This window comes from Felis catus, chromosome D1, assembly GCF_018350175.1.
Source record: "Felis catus isolate Fca126 chromosome D1, F.catus_Fca126_mat1.0, whole genome shotgun sequence".
NCBI classification, from domain to species: domain Eukaryota; kingdom Metazoa; phylum Chordata; class Mammalia; order Carnivora; family Felidae; genus Felis; species Felis catus.
In genome coordinates, this window is record NC_058377.1 from 70,676,749 (window position 1) to 70,697,225 (window position 20,477).

The following is a 20,477-nucleotide window of genomic DNA, read 5'->3' on the forward strand; positions in this document are numbered from 1 at the left end:
AAATGACTCTTTAAAGATAGAAACGGTAAAATGCTTGCTTGACCTTACATTTAAACAGATGTTAAACCTACTTGACAGATTTAATAGCATGAAAGACTTCAAGCATCTTCTCAACAATAAGCATTCTCAGGTTATCAAAGCGCTGAATGGCTTCACGGACAAACTCCAAGACATCAGCGGCTGCTGCTTCATTATTGTCACTGAGAAATTCCATTAACTGAAAGGAAAAAAAAGAAAAATAGGTAAGTTATAGAATTTTCAGAAAGAAAATTATCTAAGTTTTAAGAAGTAAACAAATTCACAAGAAATATAATTAATGATTTTCAAACACGTAACAAAATGTTGAGAGACAAGTACTGTTATGTAAACAAAGTCACAATGTCTTTTCCGGTTTTTGTGCAGCCAAGTTTACTACAAAAAAACTCACTATAAAACAAAAGCTGGAAATACACAACTCAAAATAAATTAAGTGGTTACACCTCAGTTGTAACTAAAAGCAAAATCATTTCAGAGGAAATCTGAAGTTCAAAGATACAATTTCAAATTATAATAACATACTTCATTTATCTGACAGTGACAGAAGCCAAAGATACTAGGTATATATATTTTTCCTATAACTAAATCCTTCAACTTTTTTTTGTTTTTTTTTTTTTTGTTTGAGAGAGTGAGCAGGGGAGGGGCAGAGAGGGAGAGAGAGAATCCCAAGCACATTTCGCACTGTCAGTGCGGAGCTCAACGCGGGGCTAAAACCCACGAACCATGAGATCGTGACCCGAGCTGAAATGAAGAGCTGGCCACTGAACTGACTGAGCCACCCAGATGCCCCTAAAGCCTTCAACTTAAAAAAAAAAATTTTTTTAACGTTGTATTTATTTTTGAGAGACAGAGAGAGAGGCAGAGTGTGAGCAGGGGAGGGGCTGAGAGAGAGGGAGACACAGAATTTGAAAACAGGCTCCAGGCTCTGAGCTGTCAGCACAGAGCCCGACGTGGGGCTCGAACTCAAGAACCCTGAGATCATGCCCTGAGCCGAAGTCAGACACTTAACTGACTGAACCACCCAGGTGCCCCTAAATCCTTCAACTTGTAAAGAGATAAAACTATTTGAGAGAAATACTTATTTGCCCTACTGAATCACATATACACAGCATAATTTTGCCACAGGTAATTGTAACAAACATCAATTATAATAATACATGGAAGTATTCATCACTGTGTTTTTCTGTACTTAAAACAAAAAAATGTTTGTTTGTTTGTTTATTTATTTTTGAGAGAAAGAGAGAGAGAATCCCAAGCAGGCTCCACGCTGTCAGTGCAGAGCTCAACAGGGGGCTTGAACTCATGAATCGTTGAGATCATGGCCTGAACTGAAATCAAGAGTCAGCCGCTTAACCGACTGAGACACCCAGGCGCTCCCATTGTTTAGTTTTTTTTTTAATTAAAAAAAAAAAAAATTTTTTTTAATGTTTATTTACTTTTGAGAGAGAGAGAGACAGAGTGCCAGTGGAGGAGGAGCAGAGAGAGGAGATGCAGAATCTGAAGCAGGCTCCAGGCCCTGAGCTATTAGCACAGAGCCCAATGCAGGGCTCGAAACCACAGACTGTGAGATCATGACCTGAGCCAAAGTCGGACGCTTAACCGACTAAGCCACCCAGGCGCCCTGTTTACGTTTTTGATGTAGATGTAAGGAGAAAGAAGTCAGAGTCCTTAACCTTCTGAGCTTAACAGTGAACATCAAGATCCCGTCTGACCACAAGATTTAGTGAATCTACTAGACAGTTCCAGAGTCTAAGTGCTATGTAACTCTTTTCATTCTTTTAGAGAATTTCAAAATTAAAGTCACTGGAATTACATACCACAGGAATAACATTTGCAGCCATATCTGGAAATCGGACAGAACAGGAATGCAATGTTCTCACAAGGAGTTGTCTGTATTTGTCAGTATCTTCATGCTCAGACACATTATTTGTTTTAATCACTTCCTTCTTCAGAACAATAACCAGCTAGAGAACCAAATAAAAGTTAAGTGGGAATTATACCATGTTTGGCCTGACAGCTTACAACAGTGCTTTCTTTCAGAGTTTTGTTTTACCTCTTCAACATTCCTAGAAGAAACAAGATCCAGTGCTAACTGCAGAGTTTTCTTGCGTACTTCTAAGTCTGGTGTGCTCAATACTCTCAGGATGTCCATAACTAGATCCTGAGAAAGAACAAAAACTCCAGAATTAACACAAATATTAACAGAAAAAAATCCTAACCACACAATAGGGTATCTATCACCACCTTACTTCTTTAATCAATAATACAATCACTAGTGGTAGAAGAACCAGATATCTGGGGTATCCTGATGTAATGCAATATGAAGTATATAATATCACATATGATGCAAACTACAAACATTTACTCTTTATCAAGCTTTAGATCAAACATATAGTTAACAGGAAATATAGGAATCAGAGAAACAAACTGAATGACACCACTGGAAAGTCATTAAATAAACCCACAAGGAAGAGCATCTTACAGGACAATTGGTCTGGTCTCTTCAACAAGCCCACGTCATGAAAAAAAAAAATACTGCTCCAACTGAGACATAAGGACATAATCAGGTAAGCCATATGGTCAAGAATTGGACAAGCTAAACAAAAGTACATTTCAGGGACATCTGGGAAAATCTGACTTTGGAGTTGGCATTGGATAATATTAAGAAACTATTAATAATTTCATTAAATGTGATAACATTATTTTTGCTCTGCAGGAAGATGTTATGTTTTAAAGGAATATACTTTAAAATATAGCAAAACTAGGGATACCCAGGGGGCTCAGTCGGTTTAAGCGTCTGACTCTTGATTTCTGCTCACATCTTGATCTCACGATTCAGGAGACTGAGCCTGGCATTGGTCTCTACGCTGTCAGGGGCTCTGCCCCTCCTTCCTATTCACTCATGCGTGCGCTCTCTCTCAAAACAAATAAACTTAAAAACATGTTCAAAATATAGCAAAACTAATTTACACATGATTTTACTTCTTTAAAACTTTATTTAAAAAAATTTCACTGATAAAAAAGTTCTAAAACTCTATTCCTGTGTAACTTTCACTTACATTCACCAGTTGTTAATTCTGTTGCATATGCTTTATCAAACTCTACCCCTAAACATTGTCGTGTACATTTCCAAAGAAGGACAAGCTCTTACATAACCACAGTACAATGATCAAATTCAGAGAACTTAACACTGGGAACAATGATATTAACTAATACACAGTCTATAATGCACATTTCTCCAACTGTCCCAAAAATGTCCTGTAAATTTTTTGTTGTTGCTCTGATCCGGGATAGCATTGGAGTTAGCTGTCATGGGGCTTTACTTTTATAACACTCATTATTCTCACAGATTAAATAGGTATGTTTATAATTCCATAGAATTCAATTATCTTTTTTTTTTAAGTTTATTTATTTATTTTGACAGAGAGAGAGCACATGCACGCACACACAGGGGAAGGGCAGAGAGAGAATCCCAAGCAGGCTTCACAGTTTCAGTGCAGAGCCCAAAGCAGGGCTCAAACCCACGAGTTGTGAGATCAAACTCTGAGCCAAAATCAAGAGTCAGATGCTCAACCAACTGAGCCACCCATGTGCCCCCAATTCAATTACCTTTTATTTTCAATCAATTGGAATAATTATTTTTCACAAACTGTAAATTATATCCAAATTAAAATGCGTGTATTTCTATTACTAAGAATATCCAATGCAGTACAAATAGCATATAAGATAACATTAATTCATTTTAGAAAAAAATTTTTTATGGCAAAGACAATACCCCAAAAGACTATGGTGATTCAAAAGTTACATCTTAGTTGACCAAAATTTAAACTGCCCCGTCTCCAAGAATTTATGTTACTACACTTGATCTTAGCCAAAAGGCCAAGGAGTGATTCAAGAATTTATGTTAACCAAGACAGCAAGGCTTAAGTATTATCTCAACTTGAAAAAGATTTTATCTAGGATTTTTCTCTTCCAGATAATGTTTACCTGTAGTACTCGTTCATGAGCAGGATGCTCTTTTAATTCTATCAATCGATCCAGAACTATGAGCTTTACATTGTTGTCACTTTCCTTAATAATTAAATCAATGTAGCACTGAGCAGCAGCCTATATAAAAAAAGAAACATGTTTTAAGCACACACCCATCTTAAACACAGAATTTGAAGATAAGGAAAAAAAGCCCCTAAGAAGCCAAAATATATTCACTACTACTGTACTAAAACTTTATGTATTTTCCCCAAAGGAGTATGTCCCTCTATTTCCTAAATTCTAACAAATTTCATTATTTTCAAGTTTAAAAAAGTTAGGAAGCATCACAAATTAAAATAATGAAAAGGGGCTGCTATAGGTAGAAATACCAACAGTCAAAAATTAAGAGTCGAAACTAAGGAAAAGGTAGAAAAAAGCAGACAGAGTATTCCCTAAAATATAGCTATTGAGTATCTTTTAGTTTAGGTGCAAAGTCTAACACACCTGCATTACAGTACAGAAAAATTAAGACCATAAAAATTACCCTGACTCATTAAAAGCAGAGGACAAAGGAACAACCTGAAAGAGCTCCCAATGACCAAAGCTGGAATAACATGACCAATAAAATTAAATAATAATGACTACAATATACAGAATGAAATAGCCATGCTAATATGAAGAGAGAAAGAAAGCGGGAGGGAGGAAAAAGTACAGCTCCTCCTTGCAGAACTCCAATTATTAAATGTAGAATGAGGAAAATAGAAAACCACCATTAAAATATCACATTAACAACTGCTGTACAGGGGAGCCTGGGTGGCTCAGTCGGTTAAGCATCCAACTACTTATTTCGGCCCAGGTCATGACCTCATGGTTCGTGGGTTGAAGTCCCACATCAGACTCTGTGCTGGCAGTGCAGTGCCTGCTTAGGATTCTCTCCCTCTCTCTCTGACCTTCCTCCATGTGCTCTCTCTCAAAATAAATAAACATTAAAAAAAAAATTGCTGTACAGAAATGCTAAAATTAGTTGGTTTAAGTCTGAGCAGAAATAGGATATTTCAAAGTATCTTCCCATGTTTTTTATGGATTACAGTTTTTTTTTAATGTTTTATTATTTGAGAGAGAGAGAGAGACACACACACACACACACAGTGTGAGTGGGGGAGGGGGAATGGGGAGGGGGAATGGGGAGGGGGAATGGGGAGGGGGAGGGGGAGGGAGAATGAATCCAAAGTAGGCTCCAGGCTTTGAGTTGTCAGCACAGAGCCTGACATGGGGCTCAAACTCACAAGCTGTGAGATCATGACCTGAGCTGAAGTCAGACACTCAACTGACTGAGCCACCCAGCAGCCCCTCATGTTATTTACTGATTACAAAAGAAGAAATCATAACTCAACAGTGGAGAAATCTGGCAGACACCATCTTCACTGACTGATCAAGGTTAACACCACTAATAATACTTTAATATCACATACTGCTTGATCTAATACACTGAGAAAAGTGCATCACTTCCACAGTATTGTTCCCCAAAACGCATAACCTCAATCTAACTATAAGAAAACATCAAACTCAAATTGAGAGAGACATTTTACAAAGTGACCCACCCACTACTCTTCAAGTGTCAAGGTCATGAAAAACAAGAAAAGGCTTGAGAAAGCGTCACTGATTAGAGGAGACTAACACATGACAACTATATGTAATGTGGGATCCTGGATTGAATCCTGGTACCAAAAAAGGACACTTTTGTGGGGGAAAACTGGTGGAATTCAAATAATGCCTATAGTTCAGTTAACAATAATATTGTTCCAATGGGAATTTCTTAATTTTGACAATTATACAATTGCTATCCAAGACACGGACATTATGGGAAGCTGGTGAAGGGTGAACTTTGTCCTACTTTTACAACTTTTGTTGTTTCGTTGTTCTGTAAGTCTAAAATTATTTCAAAAGAGTTAAAAAAATTTTTTTTTAATTTTTTTGTTTACATTTATTTATTTTTGAGAGACAGAGACAGTGTAAGCAGGGGAGGGGCAGAGAGAGAGAGAGAGAGGGAGACAGAATCAGAAGCAGGGTCCAGGCTCTGAGCTGTCAACACAGAGCCCGATGCAGGGCTCGAATCCACGAACCATGAGATCATGACCTGAGCCGAAGTCAGACGCTTAATCGACTGAGCCACCCAGGTGTCCCAGAAAATTTTTTCTTCTAAGTATTGGCAGCTAAAGCAATCAAGTCTCCTATTTATACAAGCTGGCTTTATAGAACAATTCGTTCTCTGAATATATTAGAGGTTCATCGTGCAGTCTTGATACAGTAAATTAAAGAGAAAACTTAATACTCCATTATTGAAAATATGCACTCTTTTTAGGATCCATCATGTAGAATCTAAAATTCATTTCCCAGATCTAGGTTTTAATGTAATTAAAGTATGGAGAGTGATCTTAAAATCTTCATCATTCTCCAGAAACCAGAAATATTAGTATTCTGTCACTCTTTCTCCCCACATATATATGTGAAAGCAGGAAGGAAGAAAACAACATTGGGGTATGTAAGGAATCTAATAAGTTCACAACATTTATAAATTGTTGTCTCTGTGTCATGTAATCACATAGTAAACTGCAATGCCACCAAATCATAGTGCTAAGACAGCATACGTATCATCCAACTGGCACCAAAAGAAATAAGCAGTACCTTGATTGCAGTGGGCGCACTAGAAAGTGTCACTAATGTTCCAGCGGCTTCATATTTTACAGCAGGGCTAGATGACTGTAGTAAGTTATAGATGCAGCGAATGAAACGAGCCCTTTCTGATGGATTAGCATGACAGACCTGGAGAAGGAAACATTTAGGTTTCAACGGACTTCAGGGATACTTGCTTTCAAACAGATTTTTTATAGTTGTCAGCTTACGGGATGCTACTTCTTATCATCTGAAAGCTAAGAATAGTCTTATAAGGGCATCTGAAGATGTCAGCCAACATGAGATGAGACACTGTGGCTGGTAATTTCAGAAAGAAATAGGTTTTACTTTGGATAATTGTTATAGCTACTCATTCATTTATTCATTCAGTCATAAATACTCTCACAAAAGGTTTTCAAATGGTTTATAATAAAAGATATGCGTACTATTCACAAATGAAATAGAAAAAGAAAATGTAGAGTAACAAAATCAAGGACAAATTATTAACAAGTGACATTAAATTTGATTCTAAATTTTTATTCCAGATGTAATGCCAAAAAGGAAAACATAATGGATATCAATCTCAATAGCTAATAAAAGGAAAATATCTGTTCTTAAAGCAAGAAAGATAACCCCCTTTTTAAGTACTACTACTTCTTATTAGGAACTATATTCCATACTGTGGAGACAACTAATTTTCTATGTTGTCCTAAATATATTTTAATACCTTTACCTATAAAGCAATTTTTTTTTAATGTTGGTATTTCTGTCAGATTTTCCTAAAATATGTACAGTCAAATCTCTCATTCAGGCAAAACTCAGAAGCTATTCCCTTTTACTATAACCTGGACTCTGTTAGACCAAGAAGTCTCTGAATAGCAGAGAACCGCTATTTTTGAGAACCTAAGTGGTATCTCTAAACCATAAAATGAATTAAAAGGAACTATAGTAAAACCTTGGATTGCAAGTAACTTGTTCTGCAAGTGTTCTGCAAGGTGAGCAAACATTTCTAATAAATTTTAACTTGATAAACGAGCGAAGTCTTGCAATATTAGTACGTGACACCAAATGTCACATAATCATAATTGAGCCAATGGTTCTCTCTCTCTCTCTCTCGATGATGGATTGTGAGTGATCATCTTCCATGCTCGGATGCATCTCAGGCCACAGTGTTTGGCAGAAATCAGTGATTTTTCAGAATGTTGGAAGGTGCCCACAACTGGCACTAGTGTATTTTTTGTCACTTCAAAGCACCTACGGACAGACCTTTGCTTTTCCATACAAGAGTAAGCTTAGGAATGCTTTGCTTCATTCTAGGTCAGGCTGCCTGCAGATACAGACCCTTTCCTTTGTTGCCTTATTGGAAGTTACATTAAATACACTATATGACAAGAGTTTATTAATACTGTACTGTAGTCAACATCCGTGCGAGCATATACAATGGCCCCCAGGCAGAAAAAGGTTGAAAAGAAAGGCGGTAAGGAGATGATTACAGTGGAAGTTAAGAAGGAAATCATCGAGAAGTACGAATGAGGTATACAAGTAGCCGAACCTGCAAGATTTTATATGGAGGCTACATCTGCATCTCCTCTGAGAAGAGGAAGAGAAAAAGGCAGAGGAATACCTCACTTCAAAAGAGATTAGGGAGATGTGTACAATGTGGGAAACAGTGCAGAATTTTATAGAAAAGCACTGCCCAAATAAGGCTGTAGCAGTGTGAGTGATGAATCTGTTTAACGATAATGCAATGTCACATTTCCGCAAAATCCTCAAAAGGAGGCAAAAGCAAGTGTCACTGGATAGGTTCCTTGTTAAAGTTGCATGAAAAGAAAAAGATTCGATTGAGCCAATAGGTAGCAGTGATTCTGTTAGTGATAGTGAAAGTCATCCTACACAATAACCCTCCTTTCTTGTCTCCCTGACACTAGCCATGGAGATTTTCAAAGGTAATGCACGTTAATTTATTTTTCTTTATATTTTGTATTTTCTTTATTACTTTGTATTATGTTACAGTACTATAATCATTTTTATATAAATATTTTTGGGTTGTGGAATGAAACATCTGAGTTTCCATTATTTTTTATGGGGAAATTCACTTTGATATACAAGTGCTTTGGATTACAAGCATGTTTCTGGAATGAATTATGTTCACAAACCAAGGTTTTACTGTATATATTTACAGCTCTGGTTTCAACTTAAATGCCAGTTCCAAATGACTGGTACCCCGTATGGAAAGGGGCTTTTTTCTTTCAGAATCAAAGATAGCTGTAACCAGCAGTGTCTGCTCTAGGTACTTTGTTAGTGTCATCCTATTTAGCAAAGTCATTCCTGATGTATATTTTTGTTGTCCTCCAATGAATGGTATCAATAGCAAAACTGGATGTTATTACATCTTTTATCAGAATATTAAGATGCAATCAATTCTTTCTAAGGCTATATCAAATTTAACTGTTTCCAATAAAGCACTTCATTTTAAAACCCAAATCTCTTACCTAGTTTTAATGGCCTACAATGTCATATTGACATATTTAAAGTCTCTCTATTCTCTTTTACAAACAAGGAACACAGTAAGTATTTAAAGCTTTTCTGGTTTGTTTTTAGATGTCCAAAGTAGTCTGGTGTGTACTTAAGAAAAGACCTGAATTTTATTCCAAAGCCTGATTCACAATCTATTCAGTTACGGAACAGTGCACAATGATTTCTCTGCAGCTGTATTGGGTCAAGCCATGAGTTTTTAATAGAATTCTTTACGGAAGTTTAGAAAAACAGGAAGTGCTTGGAAAACAAAATAAACCAAAGGGAAAAGAGAAAAAAAAAGACTTTCACAGGCAATGCTATAAAATATTTCTACTACTAAAACATTATCCCAGCAAATAAGCAGCATTCCAGAAAGAGACGATTTAACCTTGTCTTAAACTCCTGAAGTTTATTTTACCCCTTATAGATCAGTCTTACCTTGTAAATTAGCTCAACAATAACCAACTGAAGAATGTCTCCAAATGTCTGAACTTGATCAATGCAAGTACTTAGGTAATCCAAAGCTCGATCCTAACAAAATAAAAATGTATTTATCAAATTCCACTTCATTCAATAAAAGGACTTAATTGGTGCAACCTTAAACATACACAACTGAATATAAAACAAATGAGGCAAACAGGGCAAAGAAAAATTAAAAGAAGGGGGGAAAAAAGGTTAACACATAAATGTTAAGAAAAATATATTTTCTAGAAATGGGCCACAAATCTGGGGTCTGGATTTTCTAGCACCTAAATAGAAAAGAAAAACCACTATGTGTTATATGACTCAGAGTACCCATACAATCAAAACAAACCAGCTATTTAGGTGCATAGTTATTCCTATTTCTAAGACCTAAAAGAAAAATCTCATTGATTTTCATATACTGAATGTGTGATATAGAAAACTATGACCTCAACAGTATCTCTACAGCAAAAGTATCAGAAAATTTCACCGAACTTTTTCTGATTATGTCCCCTCCCCCGGCCCCCATGTAGGTAAAGTGCATAACACCAAATATACAGGTTAATAAAACCAACACTACAAGAGGACAAAACATTCTGGCCTAAATAAACAGCTTTCTTATAATCTTGTTCACAAAGATGAAATGACAGCATCTAGATTTCAGAGAAATGGATAGAGTCCCTATCCTTCAGTCTTCAAGCATATCATTTTCCACATTTTGGTAATACTGGATAGCAAAAATTCCAAGATTAGATGCCACCAAAGTATGGAGAGTCATTGCCAAGCCACCAGCAGACCCATTCACTTTCAGTACCAGCAGAGCTGGATGTAGAGTTGACACCAACTTATGAAATTTGAAGAGCCTAATAAGGATACACATCTATGCTGAAGGCCACGCTTCTTTCAGGCGCAGGGCGAACCCTATACAAAGCTACTACTTTTCTCTGTTAAGCCATTTTAGAGCTACATCAACAGAAGGGAAAACAGGTTCAAAGCCCCAAAACAGAGTGCCACAAAATAGGAGCATAATAATTTCAATTTGGAAAAACTGTCAAGTGGCTATTATTAAATATCTCTCAAATGTTTACTTAAAAAAAAGTGTATGTATAAGCAATAGTTGGGAGAGGGGTTAAGAAAAACTATTTTACACAAATCAAGTTCAAAAATCTAAAAAAAACCCCAAAATATACAAACACTTCTACTATAAACAAAATTACTAAAAAATTTGATTAGGACTACGTAGTACTTTTAATTCTCATTGAATTACAGACACAAAAGTATTTTTTAAAAAGTACTTCACCTGATCTGCATGAATTAGCATCATAAATGCATTCCTTTTACAACTTGCATCCTTCTCATTCACCAGAAAATCATGTATCAGTTCAGGAGCATCAGGTATAAGGTGTTCAAAATTCCTTGAAATAAAACAGGTAATATTCATATTTAATAAAAACTACTGTTATTTTAGTAACTCAAAATTAATCTTTATCAAGCTTTATAACACTATCAATTGTTTTACCTTTTGAAACTTTTTTTAAAGGTTTTTTTTTTTTTTAAGTTTATTTTTATTTATTTTGATAGAGAGAGAGAGAAAGCATGAACAGGGAAGGAGCAGACAGAGTGGGGGAGAGAATCCCAAGTAGGCTCCACGCTGTCAGCATGGAACTCGATCTCATTAAATGAGATCATGACCTGAGCCAAAATCAAGAGTCAGACACTTAACCACGCCACCCCAGTACCCTGCCTTTAGAACTTTAAATCAATTAAAATTGTGGGTAGGAGGGGCACCTGGGTGGCTCAGTTGGTTAAGTGTCCAACTTCAACTCAGTTCATGATCTCGCGATCCGTGAGTTCAAGCCCCGCGTTGGGCTCTGGGCTGATGGCTCAGAGCCTGGAGCCTGCTTCTGATTCTGTGTCTCCCTCTCTTTCTGCTCCTCCCCATTCATGTTCTGTCTCTGTCTCAAAAATAAACATTAAAAAAAAATTTTTTTTAAAAATCGTGGGTAGGAATCACAAACTTACATTTTCATCTATTAAATTATCAAATTATACGTTTTCTAGTTCAATGAAGAAAAAGGTGACTTATTCCACATGCTATCTATCGCCTGAGTATCTCTAATAATTGTCTTTCATATACTTTAGGAATATAACATCAATGCTCATAATGACCATCTCAAGGTACTAAAAGATTCTTCATTAAGAATTATCAGAGGGGTGTCTGGGTGGCTCAGTTGGTTAAGTGTCCAACTCCTGACTTCAGCTCAAGGCACAATCGCATGAGTTTGAGCCCCATGTCAGACTCTGTGTTGACAGTATGGAGCCTGAATAGGATTCTCTCGCTGTCTCTCTGCCCCTCCCCTGCTTGCTCACTCACACTCTCTCTCAAAAGAAATAAATAAACTTAAAAAAATTATCAGAAAAAAAAATTCAGTACCTTGAATTTTATTAATTATGCACTATATTTATTTACTTACTAACTTCCTATTCTGGAAATTAAGTACTTGCAGTATATAGAATAATGAATACTAGCTTAAAAACCATCACCTATGGGAATGCAAGCTGGTGCAGCCACTCTGGAAAACAGTATGAAGATTCCTCAAAAAACTAAAAATAGAACTACTCTACGACCCAGCAATTGCACTACTAGGCATTTATCCACGGGATACAGGTATGCTGTTTCGAAGGGACACATGCACCCCCATGTTTATAGCAGCACTATCAACAATAACTAAAGTATGGAAAGAGCCCAAATATCCATCGATGTTTGAATGGATAAAGAAGATGTGGTATATATATACAATGGAGTATTACTTGGCAATCAAAAAGAATGAAATTTTGCCATTTGCAACTACGTGGATGGAACTAGAGGGTATTATGCCAAGTGAAATTAGAGAAAGACAAAAATTATATGACTTCACTCATATGAGGACTTTAAGAGATGAAACAGATGAACATAAGGGAAGGGAAACAAAAATAATATAAAGACAGGGAGGGGGACAAAACAGAAGAGACTCATAAATATGGAGAACAAATTGAGGGTTACTGGAGGGGTTGTGGGAGAGGGGATGGGCTAAATGGGAAGGGGCACTAAGGAATCTACTCCTGAAATCATTGTTGCACTATATGCTAACTAATTTGGATATAAATTTTAAAAAATTAAAAAAAAATCACCTAACAATTGTTAATTTATAGTCATTTCTGTTTCACTTACACCTCTGCCCACTTCTCCTCCCATATTATTTTGAAGCAAATCTCAGACCACTTATCATTTTTCTGTAAATATATCAGCATATTATAATTAAGGATTCTTTTTAAAAAAGTAATCAATATACCACTATCATACCTTAAACCGAAAATTCCTTAATATCATCATATACAGTGTTCAAATTTCCAACTGTCTTATAAATGTACTAATTTCTGTGTGTGCAATCTAGTTTAAATTCTGATATTTGTGTAGTCTGTACGGTAACTTACAAAGAACTCTACATTATTAACCAGAATACCACTTCCCTAACAGATAACAAAATCTCATGTAATAATAAGAGAACTGTGAAATTACCTAACAATCAACTCTTAAAGTACAAAAGACATTTACAAAAATCACATCCTACTTCTAAATGGATTGACACCAGTGATTGTAAAAACCAAGCATTCTAGCCTTATCTAACTGGTTCTCTGAATCATTGTTAAAGTCCAAAATCTTCAGCTTTCCAAAAACAGGAGTCAGTTGAGAACTGCAACCTTTCTCATTAAAAAATTCCCTCCTTATGCCTCTAAGGGTAAAAAGACAAGAACCACATTCCACATAAAGAGAATTCAAAAACAGGGTCAAAAAACTCAAAACCTACAGGGTTAACCTGACCTAACAGGTTAACTGGTCAAAACCAGTTAATAAATTAATTAAGCGCACTGAAGTTACTACAGTTAAGAATGATAGGCACTGTAAACTAGAGTCTGTGTACAACTTATTTAAAGGGAGCTAGTGTCATTCAATATCGGCATATTGTTGTCAGACAGAAACTAGGACCCAGTGTTGTCAGATCTTTTCAATGATGACAATATAATGATATTAAGGAAAAAGTACTGTTCAAGCCAAACCAAACATTACCTGTAAAAGACATATGACTTGCAAGTAACTGCTTTGGAACCTCCAGGCTAAAAGACTAAACAATCCTCACAAAACTAAGCCGCAGGTGTACCTTTACTTACCTATAGATAGTATAGATGGCCAAAACAGCATTTCTTCTAACATAGCTGTGTCGATGCTCCAAACAAGCACGGATAGCTGGCATTAAAGGTTCTAGCAATTCTGCTTCTTTCAATTTGCAAAGAAAACGAAGAGTAGATCCCCGAATAAATTCATTAGGATGCTGAAGATCCTGATAAAATTTAAATATGAAATACTGAGTTCCAGCATTTTACAAAACACACAATTTTTAAGTGCAAAATTTTCCTATGTAAAACATAAGAAAGTAGGTTTGAGGAAAAAGATCTAGATTACCAATTTCCTTTAGATTCCTGTCTAATCAATTTTTCTCTTTTAAAGTTTATTTATTTATTTTTGAGAGAGAGAGAGAAAAGAGAGAGAGAGGAGAGAGGAGAGAGGAGAGAGGAGAGAGGAGAGAGGAGAGAGGAGAGGGAGAGGGAGAGGGGGAGAGGGAGAGGGAGAGAGGGAGAGAGAGAGAGAGAGAGAGAGAGAGAGAGAGAGAGAGAGAGAGAGAGCGCGCGCACACACATGTGCAAGGGAGGTGTTGAGAGAGGATCCCAAGGAGGCTCTGCTTTGATAGCTGACATGAACTGTGAGATCATGACCTCAGCCGAAATCAAGAGTCGGACACTTAACCCACTGAGCCACCCAGGTGCCCCTGTCAAATCAATTTTTACTTATCATAGCAATGTCTCATATTCTATGTGTCACTATTTTTTATTAAGAACACATAAAAATGTATGGAAAATGTCCAAAGAAATTAACAATAAAACTTTTTACAGTAACTTACAGCTTCAGTTCCAAATATCAGCAACTTCTATCTTACCCAAGATCCAATTTTAAAAATTAAAACTAAGCCCATTCCACCAATTTTACAATAAAAAATCAAAGCAATAATCAGAAATAACCATGGTTTGGTTTACCTTTCTGTATGCATCACAAACAAGGATCATTTCATGTAAAAGTCTTCCATCTGGAGTTGTTTTAGGAACAATTTCCCAAAATACTAGAAGTAATTTTTTGATGGTATGATCCTGAAGAGGTAGTACGAAACGAATGATGGTCATCAGAAGCCCAGGAAGCTTTTCACCATTCAGAATCATAATGATCACTTTCTTCAAAGCTTCAGTCTTTGACTTCACATCTCCTTTTTCTGATTAAAGAGAAAAAAACACACATTTCAAAGGAAAATTCCTCAGATAATTTTACAATTAACAAAAGAAAATGTTTTCTCACTTTATTAGCAGTAATGGCAATAAAGGTAATAGAGTGGCAAGGGCTCCCCACCTATCTCTGCCACAAATAAGCTGAATGACTTTACACAAGTCATTTATTTCCAAACCTCATATTCACATATAACATGAAGGCACTGGATTAGATCTCTGGTCCCTAACCCATGGAATTACTGCAGAAGCCATGAATCTACAGGTATACCAAACAACGCATTTCTCAAACACATATGTAGATATTTTTCTTTTTTTTTTTTAATTTTTTTTTTCAACGTTTTTATTTATTTTTGGGACAGAGAGAGACAGAGCATGAACGGGGGAGGGGCAGAGAGAGAGGGAGACACAGAATCGGAAACAGGCTCCAGGCTCTGAGCCATCAGCCCAGAGCCTGACGCGGGGCTCGAACTCACGGACCGCGAGATCGTGACCTGGCTGAAGTCGGACGCTTAACCGACTGCGCCACCCAGGCGCCCCTATGTAGCTATTTTTCAAAGTGTAAATAGATGTTAAGATAAGTGCTTCTGAATTCAAAGTGGCTTTTAGTTAGTGTGTATTTCCTCAATCAAAGTTACAACCACTATCATGAGGGGAAGGAGGAGGAAGATCAGTAGCATTTTTTTCAACATTAGATCTTCAAACTCAAAAGGCTGGGAACTAATACACTAGATTAATTCAAAAATCCCATCATATTTCTACAGACTATAAAACTTCAGGATCTTAAGAAATCACCTTAGAAACTGGAAGAAAATTACAATGTACTAGAGGAAAAGCCACTATTTAGAATTAAGGATGACACGTTTAAGAAATAAGTTTATTGTCCTTACTTAGCTAAAACAATTTATACTATAAACTATTTTATGCAAAACAACCTATAATTTCATATCATTATCACTGCAAATTGAAGAATTTAGGGTAAAAATCTCTCGTATCTCAAATTTGAAGGCAGGAATATAAGAGGCAAGTACACCAATACAACTGTTTAGATCACAGAAATAAATTACCTAGGAGATGGAACAACAAAGAGGGATGACAGAAGTTTTTAATAATTTCAAGGAGTTATCATGAGGAACAGAATAAAACTAGAAATATAGTTCCAGCAGTTAGAGCTCAGTGGCTATCAAATAAAGAGTTTCTTGTGGTTGCCAAAGAGACAAGAGACTGTGAATGACCAGCTGGTAGAGTTACAGAAAAAATTTAAGCTTTGGAAGAATCATAGCAGGTAAATCAAAATTTCTCTCTAGCCCCCTAAGGCTACTTATCTATTACTAGCTTGGTATGATATTTTTACATGTTGCAAAATAGAGAATATCTTCAAATATTTGGACTAAATCACAGTAAAGGTTCTTGCCAAATTTATCCATCCCACAACTGTCAACATTTTTGTTAAAAACAAACAAAACAAAAAAAAAAAAAAACATTTTTGTTTAAAACAGACCAATTTCAAATAAATAAATGTTCAAAAAAATTTTTTTAAAAATAAATAAACGTTAAAAAAAAAAAAAAAAAAAGGGCGCCTGGGTGGCTCATTCTGTTGAGCCGCCGGCTTTGGCTCAGGTCATGATCTCACGGTCTGTGAGTTCGAGCCCCGCGTCGGTCTCTGTGCTGACAGCTTAGAGCCTGGAGCCTGTTTCAGATTCTGTGTCTCCCTCTCTCTGACCCTCCCCCGTTCATGCTCTGTCTCTCTCTGTCTCAAAAATAAATAAACGTTAAAAAAAAAAAATTTTTTTTTAAAACAGACCAATTTCTCATGCATCTCTCCCTGCTTCAGAGTATTATCCTGCTACATATGAAAAACTTGGTATGTGCCACATCAACTCAAGAAACCGAAAAATGATGAAGAATCAATCTGTGCAAACCTTCAGTTTTTAAGTCTGTGAGGATGACAAAAACAAAGCATCAGGATAGGTGACAGAAGCTGATAGCAAAAACTATGATAAGATGACAGACTGGGCAAAGTTTTAAGTAGCTAAAGTTGGATTTGTGAGCCTAAACAGGTCTTATCTCTGTCCGGAAGCTTCCTGAATATAAAAAAAAAAGAAAAGTTTTTTTCCCTAATCTGTTTGATAACATAAAGGACACAAAGTCCAAAAGGCATAAAACTGTATCATTATAATGCTGATGTCTTTTGTTCCAGTTTTTTTTTTTTACTACTTTTCCCAAATTAGCAAATTCTAAAAGTTTAGCAGAAACTTTTAACTGGTAACTAAATAGAAAACCTGTAAAAAATATACAATCATTTATATTTCCAGCCCTCTTAACCCCAATTTCCACTTATTCCAACAATTCAAAGTGAGGTAAAGGATACTTTTTTCCTATATCTTCAAAATTTTCAGAACTTCTTGTCCTTTATGACACTACTAACAAATAAACCAAAATAAACCAAGTACTTCCTACTCCGGGTAATGTAAAGTCATCAGAACTCATATCAATTGACTAATAAAAGTATACATAAAATAACTCAATATATCACCAAACAAAAAAGTATTTGTTACTCTAACTGGAAACTATTTCTAAACTTTTTCTCATATCAACTCTTTTGAGATACAGTAAAAAATATATACAGCAGGGGCGGCTGGGTGGCTCAGTTGGTTAAGTGACCAACTCTTGGTTTCTGCTCAGGTCATGATTTCACAGTTTATGGGTTTGAGCCCCACATTGGGCTCCGCACTGAGGAGCCTTTTTGGGATTCTCCGCTTCCCTGTCTCTCTCAAAATAAATAAATAAACAATAAATATATATATATATGCACAGACACATAAAATTTGAGATTTAAGACTACTTCTTTCTTTCTTGGTAAGGGGAAGGTAATTAAGGCAGCTGCAATTACAAAAAAGATATTGTTACAATTAAGGACAGATTCTGTTCTTTATCTTCCCATCTATAACCTCAGTATTTTAGGGTCTAAAAGCAAAAGCTTTTAAATTTTAAGAAAAAAAATAGTGGGGTGCTTAGGTGGCTCAGTCAATTCAGTGTCTGACTTCGGCTCAGGTCATGATCTCTCCGTCTGTGAGTTCCAGCCCCGCATCAGGCTCTGTACTGACAGCTCAGAGCCTGGGGCCTGCTTTGGATTCTGTCTCTCTCTCTGCCCCTTCCCGTTAGCGCTCACGCGCTCTCTCCTAAAAATAAATAAACCTTAAGAAAAATGTAAAATGGGACACCTGGGTGGCTCAATCAGTTGGGTGTCCAACTTCGGTTTGGTCATGATCTCACAGTTTATGAGTTTGAGCCCTGAGTGGGGCTCTGTGCTGACAGCTCAGAGCCTGGAGCCTGCTTGGGATTGGGTCTCCCTTTCTATCTGCCCCTCCCCCACTCACGCTCTGTCCTCTCTCTAAAATAAACATTAAAAAAAATTTTTTTAAAGAAAAATGTAAAAAAAGTAATGAAAATTTATTAATTTGCATTTCATTCTACTATCTTACATAAACATGAAAAAAAAGGAACTATATGTAGCTTTTGTATATAGGGGTATGGGTTTAAATGCCATAAAGGAGGGTTTCTTTTTCCTTCTCTAAAAATATATCTCAATAGAAACCTAATGTTAAGTAGCCTAAAATCAGGAGGTATTCAATGCTGCTGATTAAGAGGTGGAATGAGGCAAGTAAAACATTGTCTCCTTTCAAACTGCAAATTATCTTCTAAAAGATATTTCCAAGATTTGAAGCATAATTCTCACTCTATTCTTAGATTAGAGTCACCAGTGTAGGTTAAACTTATTTTCAGTAGTTCAATGAAACAAGAATTATTACTTTGGAATGCATTGCTTTAAAAAAATGTTTCTGACAGAATCACTCACAAAAAGGAGACAGAATATACACTTTTAAAATCCACTTGTTTTGGGGCGCCTGGGTGGCGCAGTCGGTTAAGCATCCGACTTCAGCCAGGTCACGATCTCGCGGTCCGTGAGTTCGAGCCCGGCGTCAGACTCTGGGCTGATGGCTCAGAGCCTGGAGCCTGGTTCCGATTCTGTGTCTCCCTCTCTCTCTGCCCCTCCCCCGTTCATGCTCTGTCTCTCTCTGTCCCAAAAATAAATAAACGTTGAAAAAAAAAATTAAAAAAAAAATAATAAAATCCACTTGTTTTCTTTTTGTATAAAATGCTTTAAAAAAGCTTAAACTTTTTTAAACCTCAAAAGCTTGAAAAAGGGTTGGCTTCATTTGTTCAATAGGTGGCGAACCCAAAAGAACAAAGTTCTTTTGGTTTTACAAGCTAAGGAATATGAAGTTCAGTGCACAAAGAAACTAAAACATTCAAGTACACATTCTCAACCTGTTATCTATAGAAAACTGTCAGCTATACTTCAGCATAATATATTAAGCTACACAAGCCATTATGTTATATCTAACAACAAAACTATTACATTTCTCAACAAATTGAGATGTTATTTCCAAAAACCAATATTGCAAGCCTAAATGTAACAAGTTTCCATTTTCAGTAAGACCAAAGGTCTATTAAAGAGATCCTAGAAAACAGTATTTAGACAAAATTAAGTATTTCTAATTACAAAGAAACTTGAAATGAAAAGGAGCTTTTTATTTTCATTTTTTTCTCCATTTAATTTTCAAAATATTATCAGAGTTTACCTAGATCATTTTTTAAGCTAATTTCAGATGGTGGTTCTGAATCCATGGGCACGTTAATTAACGTATAGCACACGTTCTCAGCAGCCGTCATGGTTTCGGGATATAATCAAATCTCGATACAAGACTTAAGGATGATAGATGCCAGAAAATCTAGAAAAAGAAATACAAGGCTATCGTTACAAGTAAAAAACGAAAAACACAACCAGTAACTATTGTGATCTTTACTGTCTAAAGTTCATTCCGTTTGGCTAGTGAGTTTAAAGTATTAGAAGAGTGGGATCAGTTTATATGTGGTCCCATAAAAATAATGCCTAACAATAAAAAACACGGTCTGCCTCGGTCTAAGGTATATTATCTCCCACCCCACAAACCCGCCCAGGGCTTGAGAATGCTGTACTGCAACACTAAGGCCCACAATACAGTGACAGTCCTCCAGCCCCACCCCACCATTTAACAGAACAATGATTTTTGAACATAACACACAATCTGAACTGCTCAAGAGACCTGCGCACGAGTACTCAGCTAAAAACCAGAAACATTTCGCGTTCATGGGTGGACGCGACTGCGTGTCCGAGGGTCAATGGGTGCGCTGCACCCCACCCCTCCTCTTCCTCCTGCAAGGCAGCCCCCCGCCCTGGAATGGTGAGTCCCGGAGCCCGGGAAGAGATCAGACCCCTGGCCAGTACGCAAGGACGGGAAGGGGCGTCTGGCCCAGAGCTTCCCAGCCCCCCGTTCCACTTGGCCAGGCCCGGACGCGAGCGGCCTAGTCGCTCCCCTTCCTCATCTTCCCGCCGGAGAGCCAGT

General features: G+C 36.7%; 1 protein-coding gene across 1 annotated transcript in view; it reads right to left on the bottom strand.

The window, feature by feature from the left end:
• The window catches only part of COPB1 (COPI coat complex subunit beta 1), a 36,063-nt gene that overhangs the window by 15,370 nt on the left and 216 nt on the right, over positions 1–20,477 (bottom strand). The window contains exons 2-11 of the mRNA XM_003993013.5: positions 19,674–19,823; positions 14,788–15,017; positions 13,867–14,036; positions 10,958–11,072; positions 9,634–9,726; positions 6,691–6,828; positions 4,024–4,143; positions 2,090–2,197; positions 1,854–2,000; positions 72–217 (exon numbers count right to left, since the gene is read on the bottom strand). Coding sequence (XP_003993062.1) covers positions 72–217; positions 1,854–2,000; positions 2,090–2,197; positions 4,024–4,143; positions 6,691–6,828; positions 9,634–9,726; positions 10,958–11,072; positions 13,867–14,036; positions 14,788–15,017; positions 19,674–19,764 — 1,358 coding nt within the window. The 5' untranslated portion in view covers positions 19,765–19,823. The remainder of the gene's footprint in view (positions 1–71; positions 218–1,853; positions 2,001–2,089; positions 2,198–4,023; positions 4,144–6,690; positions 6,829–9,633; positions 9,727–10,957; positions 11,073–13,866; positions 14,037–14,787; positions 15,018–19,673; positions 19,824–20,477) is intronic.